At 44.3% G+C, this 22,879-nt stretch overlaps 2 protein-coding genes across 2 annotated transcripts in view; both read left to right on the forward strand.

Annotated features, from left to right (window-relative positions):
- Positions 1-6,647: 6,647 nt before the first annotated feature.
- dlb (deltaB) lies at positions 6,648-13,138 on the forward strand (the record flags this gene model as incomplete). Its single annotated transcript, XM_084177871.1, has 7 exons — positions 6,648-6,698; positions 6,801-7,040; positions 7,153-7,210; positions 7,326-7,583; positions 8,783-9,144; positions 9,495-9,711; positions 12,417-13,138. 7 exons carry the CDS (start codon positions 6,648-6,650, stop codon positions 13,136-13,138), a joined length of 1,908 nt encoding a protein of 635 aa, XP_084033997.1.
- A 5,074-nt stretch (positions 13,139-18,212) lies between these two features.
- ppp1r14aa (protein phosphatase 1, regulatory (inhibitor) subunit 14Aa) overlaps positions 18,213-22,879 on the forward strand; it is a 7,445-nt gene continuing 2,778 nt past the window's right edge. Inside the window, exons 1-4 of the mRNA XM_084177906.1 lie at positions 18,213-18,478; positions 20,748-20,828; positions 20,950-20,982; positions 21,860-22,879. The exon at positions 21,860-22,879 is cut by the window's right edge and continues 2,778 nt beyond it. Coding sequence (XP_084034032.1) covers positions 18,281-18,478; positions 20,748-20,828; positions 20,950-20,982; positions 21,860-22,030 — 483 coding nt within the window. The 5' untranslated portion in view covers positions 18,213-18,280 and the 3' untranslated portion in view covers positions 22,031-22,879. The remainder of the gene's footprint in view (positions 18,479-20,747; positions 20,829-20,949; positions 20,983-21,859) is intronic.

The raw sequence follows: 22,879 nt of genomic DNA on the forward strand, positions 1-22,879 counted from the left end.
CAGGTGAAAGCTATGATCCCTTATTGATGTCATTGTTAAATACACTTCAGTTAGTGTAGATTAAGGGGAGGAGACTGGTTAAATAAGGATTTTTAAGCCTTGAGACAATTGAGACATGGATTGTGTATGAATGGGGTATGGTAGTAAGTGCCAGGCGCACCGGTTTGAGTGTGTCAAGAACCGCAACGCTGCTGGGTTTTTCACGCTCAACAGTTTCCCATGTGTATCAAGAATGGACCACCACCCAAAGGACATCCAGCCAACTTGACACAACTATGGGAAGCATTGGAGTCAACATGGGCCAGCATCCCAGTGGAATGCTTTCGACACCTTGGAGAGTCCATTCCCCGACGAATTGAGGCTGTCCTGAAGGCAAAAGTGGGTGCAACTCAATATTAGGAAGGTTTTACTAATGTTTTGTACACTCAGTGTATACCATTTAGCAGACACTTTTATTCAAAGCGACTTAGTCATGCGTGCATACATTTTACGTCCCGGGAATCGAACCCACTAGCCTGGCGTTGTAAGTGCCATGCTCTACCAACTGAGCAACAGAGGACCTTTAAGCTTTTAATATTTCAGTTGAAGATTTCTTTATATTTCTATGCCATTGAGGACTCTTTTCATTATGCTACATCTGTTGACTTATCTGTGCGGAACTTCACGGATTGACGTGAATTAGTGTTGTAGCTGAGAAGTGTGCCAGGGATGATGTGTGGTTCATTGACGCCACGCGCCCCTCGCTCATTAGAATATAAATGTACGAGCGAACAGCAGTGGCCCTTCCCCCTCTAAATCACACTCACACACACACTTTGGAGTGAAGCGATTTTTTATGACGCTGCTTGAAAGAAGGGTTCGTTCTCAATAAACAGGAGACTTCAACATCTCTGCGCAATTTATAAAAACGAATTACGAATATATTCTCTGTGTAAAACGCACTCGGCTACACATATTGTTAAGAAATGATTGGTATGAGATTATATAGTAGGCAAATAGTTACATTGACTGTATAGTCCAATATCCCATAGTAACTGATTGAATATTAGAGTTCTTCAAGTGCATGGGATCTTGAAGTGCATGGTCTAAAGTAACCTATAGATAAACTAGCCCACTGGGCACAGATGTCAGTTTTAATTTGGTTGGGTTGTCAACTAACGTGAATTCAACGTTAAATCAACCAAAAATGTCACCCTGTCATTGTATTTAGGTAAAGGTTGCATGACAAAAATACGAAATTCCCTTACTTTGATGACTTTTTGCCAAACCAATCAGTTTTCCACGTTGATTCAACGTCATCACATTACATTTTTGTTGTTGAAATGACATTAATTCAACAATTGTTTTCCCATTGGCAGGCTAACCACTCAATATGTTGGGAAATGTCCAATGTTAATAGACGTTATTGGGCATATGCACGACAGATGCTGGAAATACCAGTGTTGGTGCCCCTTAATCAATATGCATTAAGAAAGTAGTGCGCAGTTGGGAAGGACGGTTCGAGAAAACAATAGTGTGTGGGGACACCGCACCGTAGACCATGTGCCATTGATTACCATACAGCTGTTCACATGGAGTTTACACAAAGGCAACTGCCATGATATCCAGAACTCTAGCGCGAGTGCCCTCCCCTCCCCTCCCCAGACTAAACCACTTAACAATAGACCCCCGAATATCCCCGAGGCGCACAATGAAAGGTCTCATCCGTAGCCTGCCCGCTTTTGTCGGTTAGCACGCGTCTGAGCAATTATTTTGGGATTGAAGAAAGAAAGGGCAGAACATGCAATTCTTCCCTACTTCCTTCAGATCGATATTTAACCTACCAAAAAAACAATAAGGGCAATGAATTCTTATGCCAACGTTTTGTGAAAACAACTTATTTGGAATATAAATTATAAGCCTAATTATATAGGCTATATCAAATAGTAGATTATAATCACTTATAACCACAAATGTTGCCTAGTCCATCAGGTGATGCTGTCTATCAATTAATTCAGAATGTATTCTATAAAAGTAAACTACATTACTTACATTATTGAGAAATGAAGGCTATTCCATGCGAGAAATTGCCAAGAAACTGAAGATCTCGTACAACGCTGTGTACTACTCCCTTCACAGAACAGTGCAAACTGGCTCTAACCAGAATAGAAAGAGGAGTGGGAGGCCCCGGTGCACAACTGAGCAAGAGGACAAATACATTAGTGTCTAGTTTGAGAAACAGACGCCTCACAGGTCCTCAACTGGCAGGTTCATTAAATAGTACCCGCAAAACACCAGTCTCAATGTCAACAGCGAAGAAGCGACTCCGGGATGCTGACCTTCTAGGCAGAGTTGCAAAGAAAAAGCCATATCTCAGACTGGCCAATAAAAAGAAAAGATTAAGATGGCAGTCTGAGATATGGCTTTTTCTTTGCAACTCTTCCTAGAAGGTCAGCATCCCGGAGTCGCCTCTTCACTGTTGACGTTGAGACTGGTGTTTTGCCGGTACTATTTAATGAAGCTACCAGTTGAGGACCTGTGAGGCGCCTGTTTCTCAAACTAGACACTCTAATGTACAGTCGTGGTCAAAAGTTTGAGAATGACACAAGTATTGGTCTTCACAAAGTTCGCTGCTTCAGTGTTATGAGATATTTTTGTCAGATGTTACTATGGTATACTGAAGAATAATTACAAGCACATTCCATAAGTGTCAAAGGCTTTTATTGACAATTACATTAAGTTTATGCGAAGAGTCAATATTTGCACTGTTGACCCTTCTTTTTCAAGACCTCTGCAATCCGCCCTGGCATGCTGTCAATTAACTTCTGGGCCACATCCTGACTGATGGCAGCCAATTCTTGCATAATCAATGCTTGGAGTTTGTCAGAATTTGTGGGTTTTTGTTTGTCCACCCGCCTCTTGAGGATCGACCACAAGTTCTCAATGGGATTAAGGTCTGGGGAGTTTCCTGGCCATGGACCCAAAATGTTGATGTTTTGTTCCCCGAGCCACTTAGTTATCACTTTTGCCTTATGGCAAGGTGCTCCATCATGCTGGAAAAGGCATTGGTCGTCACCAAACTGTTCTTGGATGGTTGGGAGAAGTTGCTCTCGGAGGATGTGTTGGTACCATTCTTTATTCATGGCTGTATTCTTAGGCAAAATTGTGAGTGAGCCCACTCCCTTGGCTGAGAAGCAACCCCACACATGAATGGTCTCAGGATGCTTTACTGTTGGCATGACACAGGACTGATGGTAGCGCTCACCTTATCTTCTCCGGACAAGGTGTTTTCTGGATGCCCCAAACAATCGGAAAGGGGATTCATCAGAGAAAATGACTTTACCCCAGTCCTCAGCAGTCCAATCCCTGTACCTTTTGCAGAATATCAGTCTGTCCCTCATGTTTTTCCTGGAGTGAAGTGGCTTCTTTGCTGCCTTTCTTGACACCAGGCCATCCTCCAAAAGTGCGTGCAGATGCACAAACACCTGCCTGCTGCCATTCCTGAGCAAGCTCTGCACTGGTGGTGCCCCGATCCCGCAGCTAAATCAACTTTAGGAAACGGTCCTGGCGCTTGCTGGACTTTCTTGGGCGCCCTGATGCCTTCTTCACAACAATTGAACCTCTCTCCTTGAAGTTCTTGATGATCCGATAAATGGTTGATTTAGGTGCACTCTTACTAGCAGCAATATCCTTGATGGAAGCTGGTCCTTTTGTGGCAGGGCTGAAATGCAGTGGAAATGTTTTTTGGGGATTAAGTTCATTTTCATGGCAAAGAGGGACTTTGCAATTAATTGTAATTCATCTGATCACTCTTCATGACATTCTGGAGTATATGCAAATTGCCATCATCAAAACTAAGGCAGCAGACTTTGTGAAAATTAGTATTTGTGTCATTCTCAAAACTTTTGACCACGACTGTATTTGTCCTCTTGCTCATTTGTGCACCGGGGCCTCCCACTCCTCTTTCTATTCTGGTTAGAGCCAGTTTGCGCTGTTCTGTGAAGGGAGTAGTACACAGCGTTGTACGAGATCTTCAGTTTCTTGGCAATTTCTCGCATGGAATAGCCTTCATTTCTCAGAACAACAATAGACTGACGAGTTCCAGAAGAAAGTTATTTGTTTCTGGCCATTTTGAGCCTGTAATCAAACCCACAATTGCTGATGCTCCAGATACTCAACTAGTCTCAAGAAGGCCAGTTTTATTGCTTCTTTAATCAGCACAACAGTTTTCAGCTGTGCTAACATAATTGCAAACAGGTTTTCTAATGATCAATTAGCCTTTTAAAATGATAAACTTGGATTAGCAAACACAATGTTCCATTGGAACACAGGACTGATGGTTGGTGATAATGGGCCTCTGTACACCTATGTACAGTTGAAGTCTGAAGTTTACATACACTTAGGTTGGAGTCATTTTTCAACCAGTCCACAAATTTCTTGTTAACAAACTATAGTTTTGGCAAGTCGGTTAGGACATCTACTTTGTGCATGACACAAGTAATTTTTCCAACAATTGTTTACAGACAGATTATTTCACTTATAATTCACTGTATCACAATTCCAGTGGGTCAGAAGTTTACATACACTAAGTTGACTGTGCCTTTAAACTGCTTGGAAAATTCCAGAAAATGATGTCATGGCTTTAGAAGCTTCTGATAGGCTAATTGACATAATTTGAGTCAAATGGAGGGGTAGCTGTGGATGTATTTCAAGGCCTACCTTCATACTCAGTGGCTCTTTGCTTGACATCATGGGAAAATCAAAAGAAATCAGCCAAGACCTCAGAAAAAAAATTGTAGACCTCCACAAGTCCGGTTCATCCTTGGGAGCAATTTCCAAACGCCTGACGGTACCACGTTCATTTGTACAAACAATAGTACGCAAGTATAAACACCATGGGACCACGCAGCCGTCATACCGCTCAGGAAGGAGATGCGTTCTGTCTCCTAGAGATTAACGTACTTTGGTGTGAAAAGTGCAAATCAATCCCAGAACAACAGCAAAGGACCTTGTGAAGATGCTGGAGGAAACAGGTACAAAAGTATCTATATCCACAGTAAAACGAGTCCTATATCGACATAACCTGAAAGGCCGCTCAGCAAGGAAGAAGCCACTGCTCCAAAACCGCCATAAAAAAGCCAGACTACGGTTTGCAACTGCACATGGGGACAAAGATCGTACTTTTTTGAGAAATGTCCTCTGGTCTGATGAAACAAAAAATAACTGTTTGGCCGTAATGACCATCGTTATGTTTGGAGGAAAAAGGGCAAGGCTTGCAAGCCGAAGAACACCATCCCAACCGTGAAGCATGGGGGTGGCAGCATCATGCTGTGGGGGTGCTTTGCTGCAGGAGGGACTGGTGCACTTCACAAAATAGATGGTTTTATGTGGATATATTGAAGCAACATCTCAAGACATCAGTCAGGAGGTTCAAGCTTGGTCGCAAATGGGTCTTCCAAATGCACAATGACCCCAAGCATACTTCCAAAGTTGTGGCAAAATGGCTTAAGGACAACAAAGTCAAGGTATTGGAGTGGCCATCACAAAGCCCTGACCTCAATCCTATAGAACATTTGTGGGCAGAACTGAAAAAGCATGTGCGAGCAAGGAGGCCTACAAACCTGACTCAGTTACACCAGCTCTGTCAGGAGGAATGGGCCAAAATTCACCCAACCTATTGTGGGAAGCTTGTGGAATGCTACCCAAAACGTTTGACCCAAGTGAAACAATTTAAAGGCAATGCTACCAAATACTAATTGAGTGTATGTAAACTTCTGACCCACTGGGAATGTGATGAAATAAATAAAAGCTTAAATAAATCATTCTCTCTACTATTATTCTGACATTTCACATTCTTAAAATAAAGTGGTGATCCTAACTGACCTCAAACAGGGAATTTCTACTAGGATTAAATGTCAGGAATTGTGAAAAACTGAGTTTAAATGTATTTGGCTAAGGTGTACATAAACTTCCAACTTCAACTGTATATATTCTATTAAAAATCAGTCGTTTCCAGCTACAATAGCCATTTACAACATTAACAATGTCTACACTGTATTTCTGATCAATCAGTTATTTTAATGGAAAACAAGGACATTTCTAAGCGACCCCAAACTTTTGAATGGTAGTGTAGGTCTAAAAATGCAGTTTTAGATGCAGTAGTCACACCATTTCCATGGGATAGCTAGCCCACATATCTCCAAATTAGTGGGCATTTGGCTATTTGTATTACTGTATAAAAATCGTCTTGTTCCAATCACGCTTTAAATATGATTATGGTCGAATTATAGGCCCTGTGCCTTCAACATTTTCTGACAAATTTAATCACCACCAAATCCACACACATCCCAAATGTACTGGTTGTCCCTTGGGTCTTTCCCTGTCCCGCCTCCTGACGCGTGAATGGAGCGCATCAGGGGTATAAAACCTATTCAATCTCATTAAGCACCATAACCAAAACAAGTGAAGACCACGACCAGGGAAAAGGGAAGAGCGAGGACTTTTTATACCTTTTCACACTTATTTTATGGTGTGACTGCAAGGATATTTTTCTACAGCTTTAGCTATTTGAGTTTTTGGGAATAAGCACGCGTCACACTTCTATTGGACACAACGAATGCATACACCTGCCGATTGTTGTATAGCTACCAACCAAACAACTGTCATAAATGGCCTCACTACCTTTTAGATGTGTCTTGGCTTTGGCTGTAATGCAAGTGGTAAGTACGATATTGTAACAATAAGGAACCATTCAATATTGCCTTGCTTTACGCACAGTTTAAATAGGATTTCTAATGTCCAATTCGTTCTTCTCTTGGCAGGTATCGTCTTCTGGTGTGTTCGAGCTGAAAGTCCATTCGTTCAATACTGCCCACCGCATATGCAGAAGGCATAGGGACTGCCACATATTTTTCCGAATTTGTCTAAAACACTCCGAGGACGTTATCCATGCGGAGCCACCATGCACGTTTGGAACGGGACACACCAACGTCATCCGCGCAGATCAGACCTCGATTTCCAGCAGCGCTCCGATTAGAATACCGTTCCATTTCAAGTGGCCGGTAAATAACCTTTTATATATAAATATTAAATGTTAGACATGGAAATATAAATGTTATGTTACTGTATATCATTCTTGCGTAAACTTTAATCCAGGATTTACCTCTATTTCAGGGAACATTTTCGCTGATCATTGAAGCATGGAACGCAGAAACCCCTACAGAATACACAGGTAAGGTGTTGTTGCAGTAGGCATATTATAGCCTTTCTTAACAGCTTACCTAAGTTCAAACATTCACTATGTCAATAGGCTACTATAATAATACACATTTTCTTGTATATTTCAGACAACCAAAACAACCTTGTCAGCCGCTTGGCCACCAGAAGAAGACTGGCCATCGGCGAGGACTGGTCTCAAGACGTCCACTTCGGAGAGCAGAGCGAGCTGCGCTACTCCTACCACGTATTCTGTGACGAGTACTACTTTGGCGATAGCTGCGCGGAGTACTGCAGACCCCGCGACGACACTTTGGGCCACTACACCTGTGACGAGGAGGGGAACAAACACTGTCTGGAGGGCTGGAAGGGCAACTACTGTTCTGATCGTAAGTGCAATCGAGTTAACGTCAATGACTTTAGGCTACGTTACTGTCCAGACTCAGATGCTGTCAAGTTGGACGGATTGCACTTTATAGGCCTATTGTAAATAGACTGCACAGTGCAGGCAATGATTCATTGATGAATGAGGCTAATGTTCTTATTGGCATTCTCCTTGGTGAAAACACAATTCATACTTTTTACAGGTAAAGGTATCACAGGGACAGCATATAGGCAGCATATAGAGCTGAATGATTGGTGACAATAATTATTACATACAGGCCTAATCACAATAACTATTACAAATAGGCCTACACATAATCACACCAACAATGAAGCATGTGCAATATTTTAATTCACCCTTGTTTTATGAAAATGTTTGTGTCAAGTTATTTCTAAATTAAGATGACATCTCCCCAAAGGATTTCACTTTAATCCTTTAACCAGCCATCTACTCTTTTACACAGGCATAATTGCAGGAGTCTTAAAGGGGCAATCTGCAGTAGCTACATCAATTTTGGACTAATAAATTAATGATATGTACCTATTGATTCTTGAAGAATATAACTTATAAATGCCTCATGAGCTTAGTTCAACTGTCATATCCCATCAGAAACCAAAATATCAGCTTTGTTTTACTCCAATGTTTGCAAACAAAGTAAATCTAAACAAACACTGTATCGCCTCAAAAAATGATTAAAACTATCATTTTGATATCATGGATGGTCAGTCCTTGCATCCATAGCTCTGTCTATGAATTTGAGAGTGGTTCCATTTTAGTGAAACAGTGGCAGGGAGTAGCTTTGTTATTGTTTTAACTGCTGATTGCTTGTGGAGTTCGAAGACTTGTGGAGTTCAATCTGCCTTTTGTTCCCCTGTAACAAAGGGAGAAAGAACCGTGGCTGCCAGGGACACATGTTGGAGATGCTGTGTGTCTGTGTGTGTTACGGGTATGCATGAGGCAGAGGGAGAAAATAAAGACCTGGCTTCTGTTCCTGTGGTTGTGTGCTCACCAGCTGCTTGGTTTAATACTTAACAAACAGTTGAAGTCTGAGATGGGGCTGGGAGGGGTGGGGGGGGTGGGGTCAGACAGGGTTGGGTGTCTGTGCGTGTGTGTTCTGTGATGTATAGCGCGGGGGGGTGCCCAATCTGCCCATTCATTGTAATCAACCCCCCACACCCCCATCCCTCCCCCTCCTCCCTACAGCCATCTGCTCAGTGGACTGCAGCGAGAGGCACGGCTACTGCGAGGCCCCTGGGGACTGCAAGTGCAGGATGGGCTGGCAGGGGCCCTCGTGCAATGAGTGTGTGCGCTACCCGGGTTGTCTCCATGGCACCTGCGGCCAGCCATGGCAGTGCGAATGCAAGGAGGGCTGGGGTGGCCTCTTCTGTGACCAGGACCTCAACTACTGCACCAACCACCGGCCATGTGCCAACGATGCCACCTGCACCAACACAGGCCAGGGCAGCTACACCTGCACCTGCCGCCCGGGCTACAGTGGCACCAACTGTGAGCTGGAGACCAACGAGTGTGACAGCAACCCCTGCAAGAACGGAGGCAGCTGCAATGTGAGTAATATTACTGCTTGCAGGAAATAGGGGTTGTTCAATATTGGCTTGTCATTTATTTACATGTTTAATTGTGTGTTAAACAAACTTTTTTTTATTTTAATTAACTTGGAATGCCATGTTTATAATTTTTTATTCCAACTTAATTGTCCATTTGAGGGTAAAATGGAAATGTATCCTTGACACAAACGCAGTGTAACATAACACATTACAGTTATAAACATGTTAAAATAAGACACAATGTCAGAAACATGATCAGTAATCATGGATCATCTATGGATTGTAAAAAGCTAAAGCCCAGTCTAGTTGTCTCTCTAACAACAATACTTGAAAATACTCTCTCTCTTAAGGACCTGGAGAACGACTACTCGTGCACCTGCCCCCAGGGCTTCTATGGGAAGAACTGTGAGATCATCGCCATGACGTGTGCCGATGGGCCTTGCTTCAATGGGGGCACCTGCATGGAGACACTAACGGGGGGCTACACCTGCCGTTGCCCTCCCACGTACACCGGCTCCAACTGTGAGAAGAAACTGGACCGCTGCAGCAACAGCCCATGTCTGAATGGTGAGTCTGACTGTAGTGTATCAAGTTCAAGTAGTTTATTTGACATTTGCAGGTATTAAAGTGCAACTGAAGGCAATAAACAACTTATCTGATAGAAAACAGCCAATGTTTCATCGATGTTATTCAGAAACATTTATTATAGTGTCAAAATTGACTACAAAGTGTAAATAGGATAGTTTTGTTCATAAAGTCAGTCTCGTCCAAAACAGAGTTTTGCAAGTGAGTTCGTCATGACTCACTTGAGGGTTGGGTTTTGATTTCGACAATGCTCTCTTGACCACTAACAAAGGATACACAGCTGCGGTGATTGCTCTCTATCCAATTCTACAGCAGAACACACAGACGGTGAGACAGACCTGCCCATCAATGCAGCGGATCTGACTTTGTTTACATAAAACAACACGTCACACATTTTTTTACTTGAGTAATACTGCACCAAACACCTTAGCTAGTTGTAAAATTGCATGACTAAAACCTCCTCTGCAAAAATGTCAAAATTAATGACAGATTCCTTGAGTTATCGTAGATTCATTCTGACTATTTTGAGGAAGTAATACTGGCTTTGTTCCTATGATGTCTAATGGAGGACAAATATCAGTAACTGCCACATTGAACCACACCCCCAAGACTGAAATCTAGTTTTTCTTAATGAACAACAGAGAAACACAAGCAGAATCACTCTTTAAAAGTATTTGTTGGAGCTCTCTGATATAGTACAGTACATACACATATACAGTAAAAAGATAATAAATAGAAAAGCAATTAAATGTGGTAAGATCATAAATAGTTCAGTCATATGTGCTCATGTGCTCATGTGCCAAAAGTAGGATAAAAACAGCAGGCAGGTTGCTTGTTTTAACAGGCGGATTGCACCGGGATAAAATCTATTCTTGAACCTGGTAGTGGAGGTCTTGATGGTAGTGGAGGTCTTGATGCTCCTCTATCTCCGCCTAGATGGTAGCTGGGAGAACAGTGCACTGGCTGGGGTACTGTCTTTTGGCCTCTAGTGAGGGATCTGTCCGCATAGATGGCCTCGATGGAGGGGAGGGTAGTGCCAATGATTCTCTCTGCATTGAGCACTACCCACTGAAGCCTTTTGTGGTCTTGTGTGTTGGTTTTACCATACATTTACATTTTTAGTCATTTAGCAGACACTCTTATCCAGAGCGACTTACAGTTAGTACCACACAATGATGGATCCAGCCAGGATGCTCTCCACTGTGACTCAGTAGAAGTTGACTAGAGTGCCTGTGCTCATGCCAAACTTCCTCAGTTGCCTCAGGAAATAGAGGCATTTGTGTTGGCTGACCATGTCAGATCGGACGAGATGGTTATGCCCAGGAACTTAAAACAGTCCACCAGCTCCCCCAAAAAAGGTGGAAGCAGGTGAAAGTGGATGGAGAGCAGCTTGTCTTGGTTCTGGTGACATCTAGTGGTTCAAGTATGCACCTGCACCTGCTGGAAGTACTGCACTTGGCTGGTTGAACAATGAATGAATACATGTTTTCAAAGTATATCAATGCACACAACCTAAGCACATCTTCCTGGAGAAAAAGTCAATAAAATGTTAATCTCGGAAACCCAGGATTAAAATCTTGCGTAATTGCGTCAGATGCTTGATTAAGTTCTGGGGGGAGATCTCCCGAGTGGCGCAGTGGTCTAAGGCACTGCATCGCAGTGCTAGCTGTGCCACTAGAGATCCTGGTTCGAATACAGGCTCTGTCGTAGCCGACTGCGACCGGGAGACCCATGGGGCGGCGCACAATTGGCCCAGCGTCGTCCAGGGTAGGGGAGGGAATGGCCGGCAGGGGATGTTGGTAGAGCATGGCGTTTGCAACGCCAGGGTTGTGGGTTCGATTCCCACGGGGGGGGGCAGTATGAAAAAATATAATGTATGCACTCACTAACTGTAAGTCGCTCTGGATAAGAGTGTCTGCTAAATGACTAAAATGTAAATGTGTTAAAAAGATACTAGAGCGAGGAGCGCTAGCTCCACTCCCTCTCTCTGCTTGTTTGGGGCAAGTCTATGGGCCAAATGTCCCCTCCCCTTCTGAAATTCAGAAGATGCGGGCACCTGCAAAATCGTGATTTGTCCAAATGATTAGTCGTAGCCGACTGCGACCGGGAGACCCATGGGGCGGCGCACAATTGGCCCAGCGTCGTCCAGGGTAGGGGAGGGAATGGCCGGCAGGGGATGTTGGTAGAGCATGGCGTTTGCAACGCCAGGGTTGTGGGTTCGATTCCCACGGGGGGGGGGGGGGGCAGTATGAAAAAATATAATGTATGCACTCACTAACTGTAAGTCGCTCTGGATAAGAGTGTCTGCTAAATGACTAAAATGTAAATGTGTTAAAAAGATACTAGAGCGAGGAGCGCTAGCTCCACTCCCTCTCTCTGCTTGTTTGGGGCAAGTCTATGGGCCAAATGTCCCCTCCCCTTCTGAAATTCAGAAGATGCGGGCACCTGCAAAATCGTGATTTGTCCAAATGATTAGTGATGAAAAATCTGTGCACCGGAACAAAAGTTCCTTGTTAGTCATCGCATCCCACAGTCTGTTAACAGAATCATGTTATTTTGATAAAGACAGAAGTCATGACTTAAGAAGTGGCAACAGTGTGATATCCCATGTACCCCATCTTGTACTACTTCAGAATGTGGTAGGCTGCAGTGTACTAAGTGGAGCCGTGTCATATGTTGTCTTCTAGGTGGTGAGTGTCTAGACCTGGGTCAAAGCGTGCTATGCCGCTGCCGCTCCGGGTTCACCGGGGCCAACTGCCAGGTCAATATCGACGACTGTGCCTCAGTACCGTGCCAGAATGCTGGAACCTGCCAGGACAGCGTGGACGACTACACCTGCTCGTGCACGCTGGGCTACGCTGGCAAGAACTGCAGCGTGCGTTCGGACGCCTGTGGCCGCAGCACCAGCGCCCAGCCCTGCCAGAACGGCGGCACCTGCTTCACCCACTTCACGGGGCCTGTGTGCCAGTGTCCGACGGGTTTCATGGGACCTAGCTGTGCGTTCACGCTGCAGCTCAGCTTCCAGCCCGCCCCCCAACTGACAAATAAGCCTTCCTCCGCCGCCCTCACTGCCTCTTGCGTCCTGGCGTTACTCGCCCTTGGCCTAGCGGCGGGCATCGTGGTGCTGCGGCGGCACCGGCTGCGTAGTAGGAAGCAACTGAGCGACACGGCGGTGTTCAATGACCTGGAGACGGTGATCAACCACTTCCCCAGCGAGAGAGAGGCTTTCCTGGGGCCCAGCGGCCTGTTCAAGATCAGCAACAGCGACCCGCGCCTCAGCCTGGCATCGCTCGCATCGCTGAGCCCCCCAGATGACAGGACAGGCCGGGTACTTGGGGGGGAGCACCATTCTCTCTCCCCTGGACAGGACTACCTCTGGAGGGGGGAGAGTGGGGCTGGGCTAAGATGAGCCACTGGTCTGGACTCAAGAAGGACAGAAAGAGGAGACAGGACAGCCACACACCTGGGAATGGAAGGAGGGACAGAAACGGGGAGGAAGAACAGGGGATCGTTAGCACTTCTTTTTTCTCTTTTTATGAAATGTTAAGTGAATGAAGAAAAGGACGAAAACGGTATGAATGGTTGGATTCCTGTCATTATTTTTACGTTGCAAATTTAAACAAAGAAAAAAACATGTTGGAAAACAACCTCTCATCATGAAGAACAACAGTAAGTGACCTCTTGAAGTATGGGAACTTTAGGGAATCTCCTCAGAGAAAGGTCTTCCACGTCAAATAACCCAAAGAGACGACTACCAATACCACATGACCATTTAAGTTGGACACTGACCTATCATTGCCCTTGCTGCAACACAGTCATATTCACCAAATGACTCTGGAAGAACCATTTAAACCAAATACAGGAAGACCTAATTCTCTGACCTGTACCTTTTTGGAAGAACAGCTCACAATAAAGACTGTTATCAATGACCTTCAAGGAGAGGATATATTTCCTGGATTGACTTCACTGTGTTTTTGTTTGTTAGCATATTTCACCAGAACTCCAATTTGAGCAATTCCAAACGATAAAACATATATTTTTTTCATTTAAAAATTTACTATGATTTCTTCTAACATACAGTACATTTCCTAAGATAAAACTATCAGTCGGTATACCATCATTTTATTTGTTATTTATTTATTATGTGTAAAATGTTTGTCCAAAATCTTCACCTTTATTGCCACAAATCCAGAGATATATTTATGTGATCCTAAATAAACAACTTGTAATGGATGTTCTGCATCTTTGTGTGTTGCTGTGTATTCTAAATAGCTCATGAATACTCCAGGAAGAAACACGGAATTGATTTATGACCTGAAATCAATGAACATGTAACTTTGTTACACAGATCATGACATAAGTATTGCTGTTTCTGAAGAACAGCCAGTGTAATTTTATGTTCATGCCAAAGTTTGTGTTTTGTAAGGCATTTGCCCTCAAAAAATGATTGTTTTAAGTTTTATGTCATTGTTGTAAGTGTTTGTAATGTGTTGAATAAAGACTATAAAATCAACTTTTCTAGCCTATCGATTGATTATCAACATACATACTGTATGTACATTGGCCATATAATAAAGGATTAAAAGTTATTCATTTAAAATGGTTGTTTTCATAGGCCTATTTGGTTGAAAAGTAGCCTGTAATGAGGGGTTTACGTAAGACGATTGGTATAAAATGTGAGAAATAGCCTGTATGTTTTTGGCATTTTTTAGGCCTACCCAATAGGCTAAATTATTTGAACGCTTGCTCAAACCAATTTTGTATAATATTAGCCTACCAGAATCTGTGCCAATTTTGTCCATGTTGGCTTAACTCTCTACTGCACACATTTTGTTTTTTAATTTAAAAAATGTATTCCATCCTATTTTTTGTTGTTGAACATGTAGACTTTCTGATAATGTATCAATAATAAAGAAAATTCACTTTAACCCCCCCACACTCAGAATTTGTTTTGTTGCCTCAGGGCAATGCTGTGCCATAAGGGTACTAAAACACCAAGGAAAATCTGATATTTTCAAAACCTTTTTTGTGTGAAATATAGCACTATTTTCAAAAGAAAATACAAATTGGGCATAAACTAGTATTTCACTGCCTCTCAAACTGAATCTGTGGCCCATTCTTCCTCGCCGTCACTGTCCTAAAGCTCACTTTACTCACTATCAGAGGGTATGATCCTAACTGCTCCATTTGGCTACTTTCACCCATAGAATATCCCTGTGTCCATTGCCTGTGAATGTTAGTGGATATGTTGGCAAAAACATTGACCAAGGCCATCATTTTACATATCTTTCATTTAGCATGATATTGCCCTGAAAAGTAGCCTAACTGCACAACATTGTCCTGAGGCAACAAAAAAGGGTTGCCTAACTGCACAATGTTGCCCTGAGGCAACAAAAAGAAAACTAAATTTTTTGAAAATACACTATTCTGGCGTTCAGCAGGTTAGCCAGCAGGTGGAGACTCATCAAGGCCTGGTGACAGACGGAGTCTACATCACGTGACGATGGCTCCCTCTGCTGGACGTGCCAGGTCTAGACTGGCTCTCGGGCCAGGACTAATTGGGGCTGATTGTGGTTGGTGAGTAATCAAGGGGCTGATTGCTCACCAGCTGGACGAGTCCCATAAAGCTGCCAGGAGGGCAGCACACAGGAGTGGGGACGAGAGGTTACTGCCGTACAGTTGTGTGCAGTACCAGAGATAACGGAGGGAGCTTGGTTTTGTTCCCCACAGGATACAGCAAGATCCCGGAGCCCAGAAGACAGTATCCCGGAGGAGGTCTCCTGGAGGAGACCTATGATTTTCTCTTTGTTTATTATTTAAATAAACACCCTTGAATCCGAGCTAATACAATTCTGTCCGTGTCTGATCTGTGTAAACGTCTTGACCAAACCCCTGGTCTGCCACAAGTGGTGGAGAATGCGGGCATTCTGATAACGTGGTCAGATCAGGGTTGACGTTTACGCAGCATCAGCATGGACGAGTTGATAGCTCAGTTCGTCCGGGCCCAACAAGCACAACAGGCGGTTCAGAAACGAACGCTGGAGGAGCAGCGACTACAAAATGTCCGCCTCGTTGAGGAAATCAGGAAGCTACAAGGAGGAGCGCCTACTGAATCGCATCCAAACCAGTTTTTAATCAAGCTAACGGAGGATGACGACATCGAAACATACCTCTGCACGTTTGAACAGACCGCGCTACGGGAAAGATGGCCAAGGCTGAAGTGGGCAAGTCTGCTGTCCCCCGTTCCTTTCCGGGAACGCCCAAAAGGCATTTGGGACCTTAATGACGAACAGGCGGCTAACTATGACGGTCTCAAGGGAGATACTCAGCCGCTACGGGTACAGCCTGGCCCATCGGGCCCAACTGGTCCACGACTGGAGGTTCGTGGCCGACGACTCCCCCCCCTTACCGCTCTAACCAGGGCCCGCCACCCGAAAACAGTGAAATGGACTGGCGAGACCGACGCGGCGCCTGAAGGAAGCGCTGTGCTCCCATCCGATTCTCGTAACACCTGATTTCCAGGTACCGATGTTGGTCCAGACAGACGCATGCGACACGGGACTAGGGGATGTCCTGTCCCAGATAAACGATGGGGAGGAGCACCCCATCATGTACATAACGATGGGGAGGAGCACCCCATCATGTACATAACGATGGGGAGGAGCACCCCATCATTTACATAAGCTGATACCCAGAGAAAAAAAGTACTTGATTGTCGAGAAAGAGTGCCTAGCGGTGAAGTGGGCGCTAGACACTCAAGTATTACCTGTTGGGCACCCACTTCACTCTGGTCACAGACAATGCTCCCCTGGTCTGGATGGCCAGGGGAAAGGACACAAACGATCGGGTCACCAGTTGGTTCTTGTCCCTTCAATGCTTCTCTTTTTCTGTTGTGCACAGGTCTGGGGCAAAGCATGGGAATGCGGATGCCCTAAGTCGCACTGATAGGATACAGCAAGACCCCGGAGCCCAGAAGACGGTATCCCGGAGGAGGTCTCCTGGAGGAGACCTATGATTTTCTCTTTCTTTATTATTTAAATAAACACCCTTGAAACCGAGCTAATACAATTCTGTCTGTGTCTGATCTGTGTAAACATCTTGACCAAACCCCCTGGTCTGCCACACTATATATACAAAAGTATGTGGACACCCCTTCAAATTAGTGGATTTGTCAATTTCAGCCACACCCATTGCTGACAGGTGTATAAAATTGAGCACACCGCCATGCAATCTCCATAGACAAACATTGGCAGTAGAATTGCCTTACTGAAGAGCTCAGTGACTTTCAACGTGGCACCGTCATAGGATGCTACCTTTCCAACAAGTCAGTTCATAAAATTTCTGCCCTGCTAGAGCTGCTCCGGTCAACTGTAAATGCTGTTATTGTGAAGTGGAAACGTCTAAGAGCAACAACGGCTCAGTTGCGAAGGGGTAGGCCACACAAGCTCACAGAACAAGACCACCCAGTGCTGAAGCGTGTAACGCGTAAAAATCGTCTGTCCTCAGTTGCAACACTCACTACTGAGTTCCAAACTGCCTGTGGAAGCAACGTCAGCACGAGAACTGTTTGTCAGGAACTTCATGAAATGGGTTTCCATGGCCATACAGCCGCACACAAGCCTAAGATCACCATGTGCAATGCCAAGCGTTGGCTGGAGTGGTGTAAAACTCGCCGCCATTGGACTCTGGAGCAGTGGAAACGCTTTCTCTGGAGTGATGAATCAAGCTTCACCATCTGGCAGTCCGACGGACAAATCTGGGTTTGGCGGATGCAAGGAGATTGCTACCTGCCCCAATGCATAGTGGCAACTGTAAAGTTTGGTGTAGGAGGAATAATGGTCTGGGGCTGTTTTTCATGGTTTGGGCTAGGCCCCTTAGTTCCAGTGAAGGGAAATATTAACGTTACAGCATACAATGACATTCTAGACTATTCTGTGCTTACAACTTTGTGGCAACAGTTTGGGGAAGGCCCTTTACTGTTTCAGCATGACAATGCCCCTGTGCACAAAGCGAGGTCCATACAGAAATGGTTTGCCGAGATCGGTGTGGAAGAACTTGACTGGCCTGCACAGAGCCCTGACCTCAACCCCATTGAACAACATTGGGATGAATTGGAACACCGACTGCGAGCCAGGCCTAATCGCCCAACATCATTGCCTGACCTCACTAATGCTCTTGTGGTTGAATGGAAGCAAGTCCCGCAGCAATGTTCCAACATCTTGTGGAAAGCCTTCCCAGAAAAGTGGAGGCTGTTATAGCTGGGGGGACCAACTCCATATTAATGCCCATGCTTTTGGAATGAGATGTTCAACGAGCAGGTGTCCATATACTTTTGGTCATGTAGTATATATAAAAAGTTATCTCTATTTAAACATGCAAAATAATGACATGTATCTCACCCTAAGCTCACACCATGCGCTCATGGTGTTGCTGTTGCTGAGCAACACGTGACAACCGAGGGCGGTCTGAGCGAGCTGGTAGGGGCGAGGCGGTTGTTTGGGATTGACAGTGCGTCGGACTACATTTGGCTTTGGAAGCAGTCAGACCAGACATGGCAACCAAAAGGGTCGGAAGGACGCGCGCAGATGAAGTCCACTCATCAGATTTGGGAACGTCTCGGGAACACGGAGTCAACCTACAGAAGAGACAAGCTCGAGTGACTGTGAAATACAACAGAAAAGAGCTGCAGAGACGACTAGACGTGGAGAAATGGATAGATGACTGCTTGGACGAGCTGTACTTAGGCAAGGTGAGTGCCGTTGTAGCCTATGCTCTTGGGCCACACAAAAGCCCCGTATATACCTGGTGCTAACATGGGCCCTTTGTCCTGTACTTTTCTACATTCTGATTGTGCCTACATTTTATTAGACCGGTGTGGACAATTAAAATACACTGATCTGATTGTGCTTCAAGAAGCACACAAATAGACTTGATCTAGCTGATCTAGCTACTGTTGTAGCCTCTTTATTTGTAAATTAATGTTTATTTAGCTTAACAAGCGCTTTGAGATTCTGTCTAATGAAAAGCCCTTGAAAAGTGTAATAAGTTATTATAATTATAATTATTATTATTATTAGAACTTCCTGAACACCTCCGGAGGAAGTCAGGCACACATTGTCTGGATATCAATAAACAGATCTGGATGGTCAAACCATTTAATCGTCCTTATAACGGCCTCAGGTAGCACCATTAAATTATGGCATAAGTAATTGTTCTAAAATAAATAAATGCACATTATTTTGAAAGAGTATCTGTAAAATATATTACATACAGGGAGGCACTAGCTAATCTGGTCATGATGTGGACGGGTAAGAGACACTTTTTAATACAATGTGTAGACGTGACAAACCTTGATCATATAGTGATTGGATCACATTGATCAGTTCATGGAACTCACATGTTGCGTATGTGCTCAGGCAATAGGTTTCAGACAGTAAAGAGATTTTAGGTATATGGCAAGTTCTTAACTTTTTAATCAGGCAGTACTATCTGAAAGGTTCCCTTCCTTTAAGAATGAGAACTTTGCTCTTTCACCTTTGCCTGAATCAATAGAATTGGGGAAAAAATACTTAACTTTATGTTTAAAAAATAGGCTTAAGCTCTGAGTTGGATATTCATGGAGAAAAGGACTGGTTTTGTACACTGTACATGATACATGGATCTTAACATTACAGTTGAACACTCCTGTGTGAGACAAACAATGTAGAATAAAAACTGTAGTGTATATCCACACAACTTGCACTCTGTCAAAATTACAGAGGCATTTCTAAACCAACTCTTCTGCGTAGTCCTCCTTAACAGGACTAAACAGACTTGTACATGGTTGCGGCCGTGAGATATGAGATGTATATAAAAGGTGTATACAATATGGATGTTATGAGAGAGCACAGTGTCCATAAAAGGACAGGAGAAGGTGTGAGGTGCACTGTGGACTAAGGCTCCATCCAAAATGGCACTGTAATTCCCTATATAGTGCACTACTTTTGACCAGGGCTCTAGGGGTAGTGCACTAGGGAATAACGTGCCATTCCGGATGTAGTCTTCAGCCACAACTGCAGCAGCAGCCTCCAGACAGAGACATGGTGGCTGGGGAATGCTAACTCACTGCCTTACATGGCCACTTGGAAAAGGGGAATGGAACAGGAACAGGAATGAAGGATGAGAAACAGGAAGAGAAGATGTGTGCAGAGGAGGGAGAGTACTCCAGGGCCCAGGGTGGGGCTAATGGGTGATTGGGTTAATTATCCCTGAGGTGGGGTAAACATACTGCAGCTGGCCATGTGACATCACTAGCTAGATGTTCTGCTCTCCTGGGATGTTTGGGGACACATACTGCTTCCAGTTCTTGTCTGCATCTGAAATGGCACCCTAGTCTGTATGTAGTGCACTACTTTTGACCAGAGCCCTATGGTCAAAAGTAGTGCACTATATAGGGAATAGAGTGTCATTTTGGGAACACCCCTTGTAACAACACTGCATTGATATACTGTAGTACAGTACCAGTGTAAAGCAGGAGACTCAAACCTATAGGGACACAAATGCACCATGGTGGCCTGTGCCGGATCTCAGCTGAGCATATGATCAGAAGATCAATAACCGTCACAAACTACAGGGGAACCAGTCCGATCATTTTAGGAACTGCCCTCAAAATCCAGCCCACCAGAAGTTGAATGTGTGTCAGGCAGGCAGTGTGATTATTCAGGCTAAAGAGGAGTTGTGTGGAGAGGAGGCTGATCTTCTACTGGTCTGGAAAAATAGAGCTTGGTTCTGTCTTGCCAGGCCACTGATACAGTTGGATACATGGACATGGTTATTATTATCCAACCATCAGCCCTCTGAATGAATCCTGTGAACTGTTCCATTTGGAAATTACTTTCATGTATTAGGGGTCAAAGCTGAACTTAATATGTACAGACAAAACTCAAACTTTTGCATAAGTCATGTATTGAGATTTGCACAAACTTTTCCACTCTGATAATATACAGTATACGTGTGTTTTTAATGTGTGTGTTTTGCAGGAGGAAGACATGCCAGACGAGGTAAACATTGATGACCTGATAGACCTGCCTAGCAATGAGGAGCGAGTGGAAAAGTTACAGGTAGGCCCAGCCAGAGTTGTTCTGACCATGGATTCAGATCAACCAGACTTTGCCAGAGAATTTAACTACTGGAATTTTGATACAATGAATTCTCTCTTCTCTAAACTCTGTTCATCATCAGGTGATCCTTCAGACATGCAGCAACAACACAGAGGTATGTTTTACCATCATTTGTAATGATATGGAATAATGATGCATATTAAGTCATACCTTTTTATTAGTCTCTGTACACATGCGCACACCTGCATGCACACGTACACACACGTGCGCACACACACGCACACTGTATTGGCCTCCAATAGGAGGCAGCGGTGTCTGACACCTCCTTCCACTGTCACGCCACATGCCTTACAATGGCCGTCTGTCCTGGCCTTCTCTCTCTCTTCTCTCTTCCCTCTTCCCTCTCCCTTCTCTTCTTTTTCCCTTTGTTCCCTGCTGCAGGACCTCTTTTGACAAAGGATAGGGCCCACAGTGCCCCCCCCCCCCCCCCCCCCCACACACACACACACGAGGAGGCTGGTGGGAGGAGCTGTAGGAGGACAGGCTCATTACAATGGCTGGAATGGAATGGAGGGAATGGTATTAAACACATCAAAATATGGAAACCACATGATTGACTCCGTTCCATTTATTCCATTCCATTTATGCCTGTCCTCCTATAGCTCCTCCCACCAGCCTCTACACACACATACACACTCACACTCACACTCACACTCACACTCACACACACACACGTTGGACACATGTTGGTTTCAAATCAATATCACAAAAGATTGAAGAACACTGAGTGCTGGTTTCCTGGACACTGATTAAGCCAAAATGCTCCATTGAACATGCTTTTTAGTCCAGGACTGGTCTTAAATCCAGGTGTTCTGGAGACCAAACAGAGCGACTGGGGTTGAGGCTTCAGAGTCCTCCATTTTCAGTCTCCCCCTCTCATTTCTGTCTATGTAGTATCTATGTATCTAATGTGAAAGGGAAAAATACAAAATATTAGCTATATGATGCTACTGTGTGTCCCTCCCTGCCAGACCTTCATCGGCGAGCTGTTGGTCAAGCTGGAAGGCCTTCACAAGCAGGAGGAGCTGGCTAACGAGGGCATCGAACACCCCTCCCTCTGCAACCACCCACAGCACCGCCATGAGCCGTACCACTTCAACGACCCCCACTGCCCCCGCACCCACACCCACCAGACCCTCTGACCTGACAACTGACCTCTGACTAGGGTCGTAAAAATTATTTCCCAAAATTCCCAGGTTTTCCATAATTTCCGGTTGGAAAATGTCTGGAATCAGGAGGGAATAAGCAGGGAGGAAATCCTCCAACTATTCCGGGAATCCTCCAATCGGGATTTTTGGAAAAACTGGTCATTTGGCGAACGTTTCTGGAATTTTGTTTCCCAGTAACCCCATTTCATCCATCACAGTCATCCCCCCCACAACACACACACACCCTCGGACCACCCTCAGACTCTACTCACACACTGACCTTAACATGCCACATGAACAACACCATGTTGTCACAGCACTTTGGATCACATCCCACTGGGCACACCCCGTCATTTCAACATTTGATAATATTTGGTAGATATGTTGATCAATGAGCTTCCAACCTATTTTCAAAAAGACAGCCAAAAGTTTGTTGAATTCCCAGTGTTATTACTATGCTTTCAACCATTTAAAAGCACAAACAAATTCCAATGGAAAATCACTATTTTTGTTTTGTTGTCACCTAAATGTGTTATCACTGCTTTTTCAACCATTTAAAAGCACAACAGTTAAAATGGGAATACAATGTCAGATATTTTGTTTATTTATACAGCAACTTCATGTGTTATCATTGTGCTTCATCTAATAGCACAACCAAATGATCTGGATTCCAGTTGAGATTACGGTGCAAGTGATCAATGCTGTTTGAGATTCCGTGCAGATTATTATAGCAATTGTGAAGATTGTCTATATTTAGTTGAATCCTGGGCTGAATTTAAACAATAGCTGTTGATGACTTCCCAAATGCTATATAAGCCTAAATAGCGTCATTGATGATATATG

The sequence above is a fragment of the Coregonus lavaretus genome, assembly GCF_964263955.1.
Source record: "Coregonus lavaretus genome assembly, chromosome: 15".
NCBI lineage: Eukaryota > Metazoa > Chordata > Actinopteri > Salmoniformes > Salmonidae > Coregonus > Coregonus lavaretus.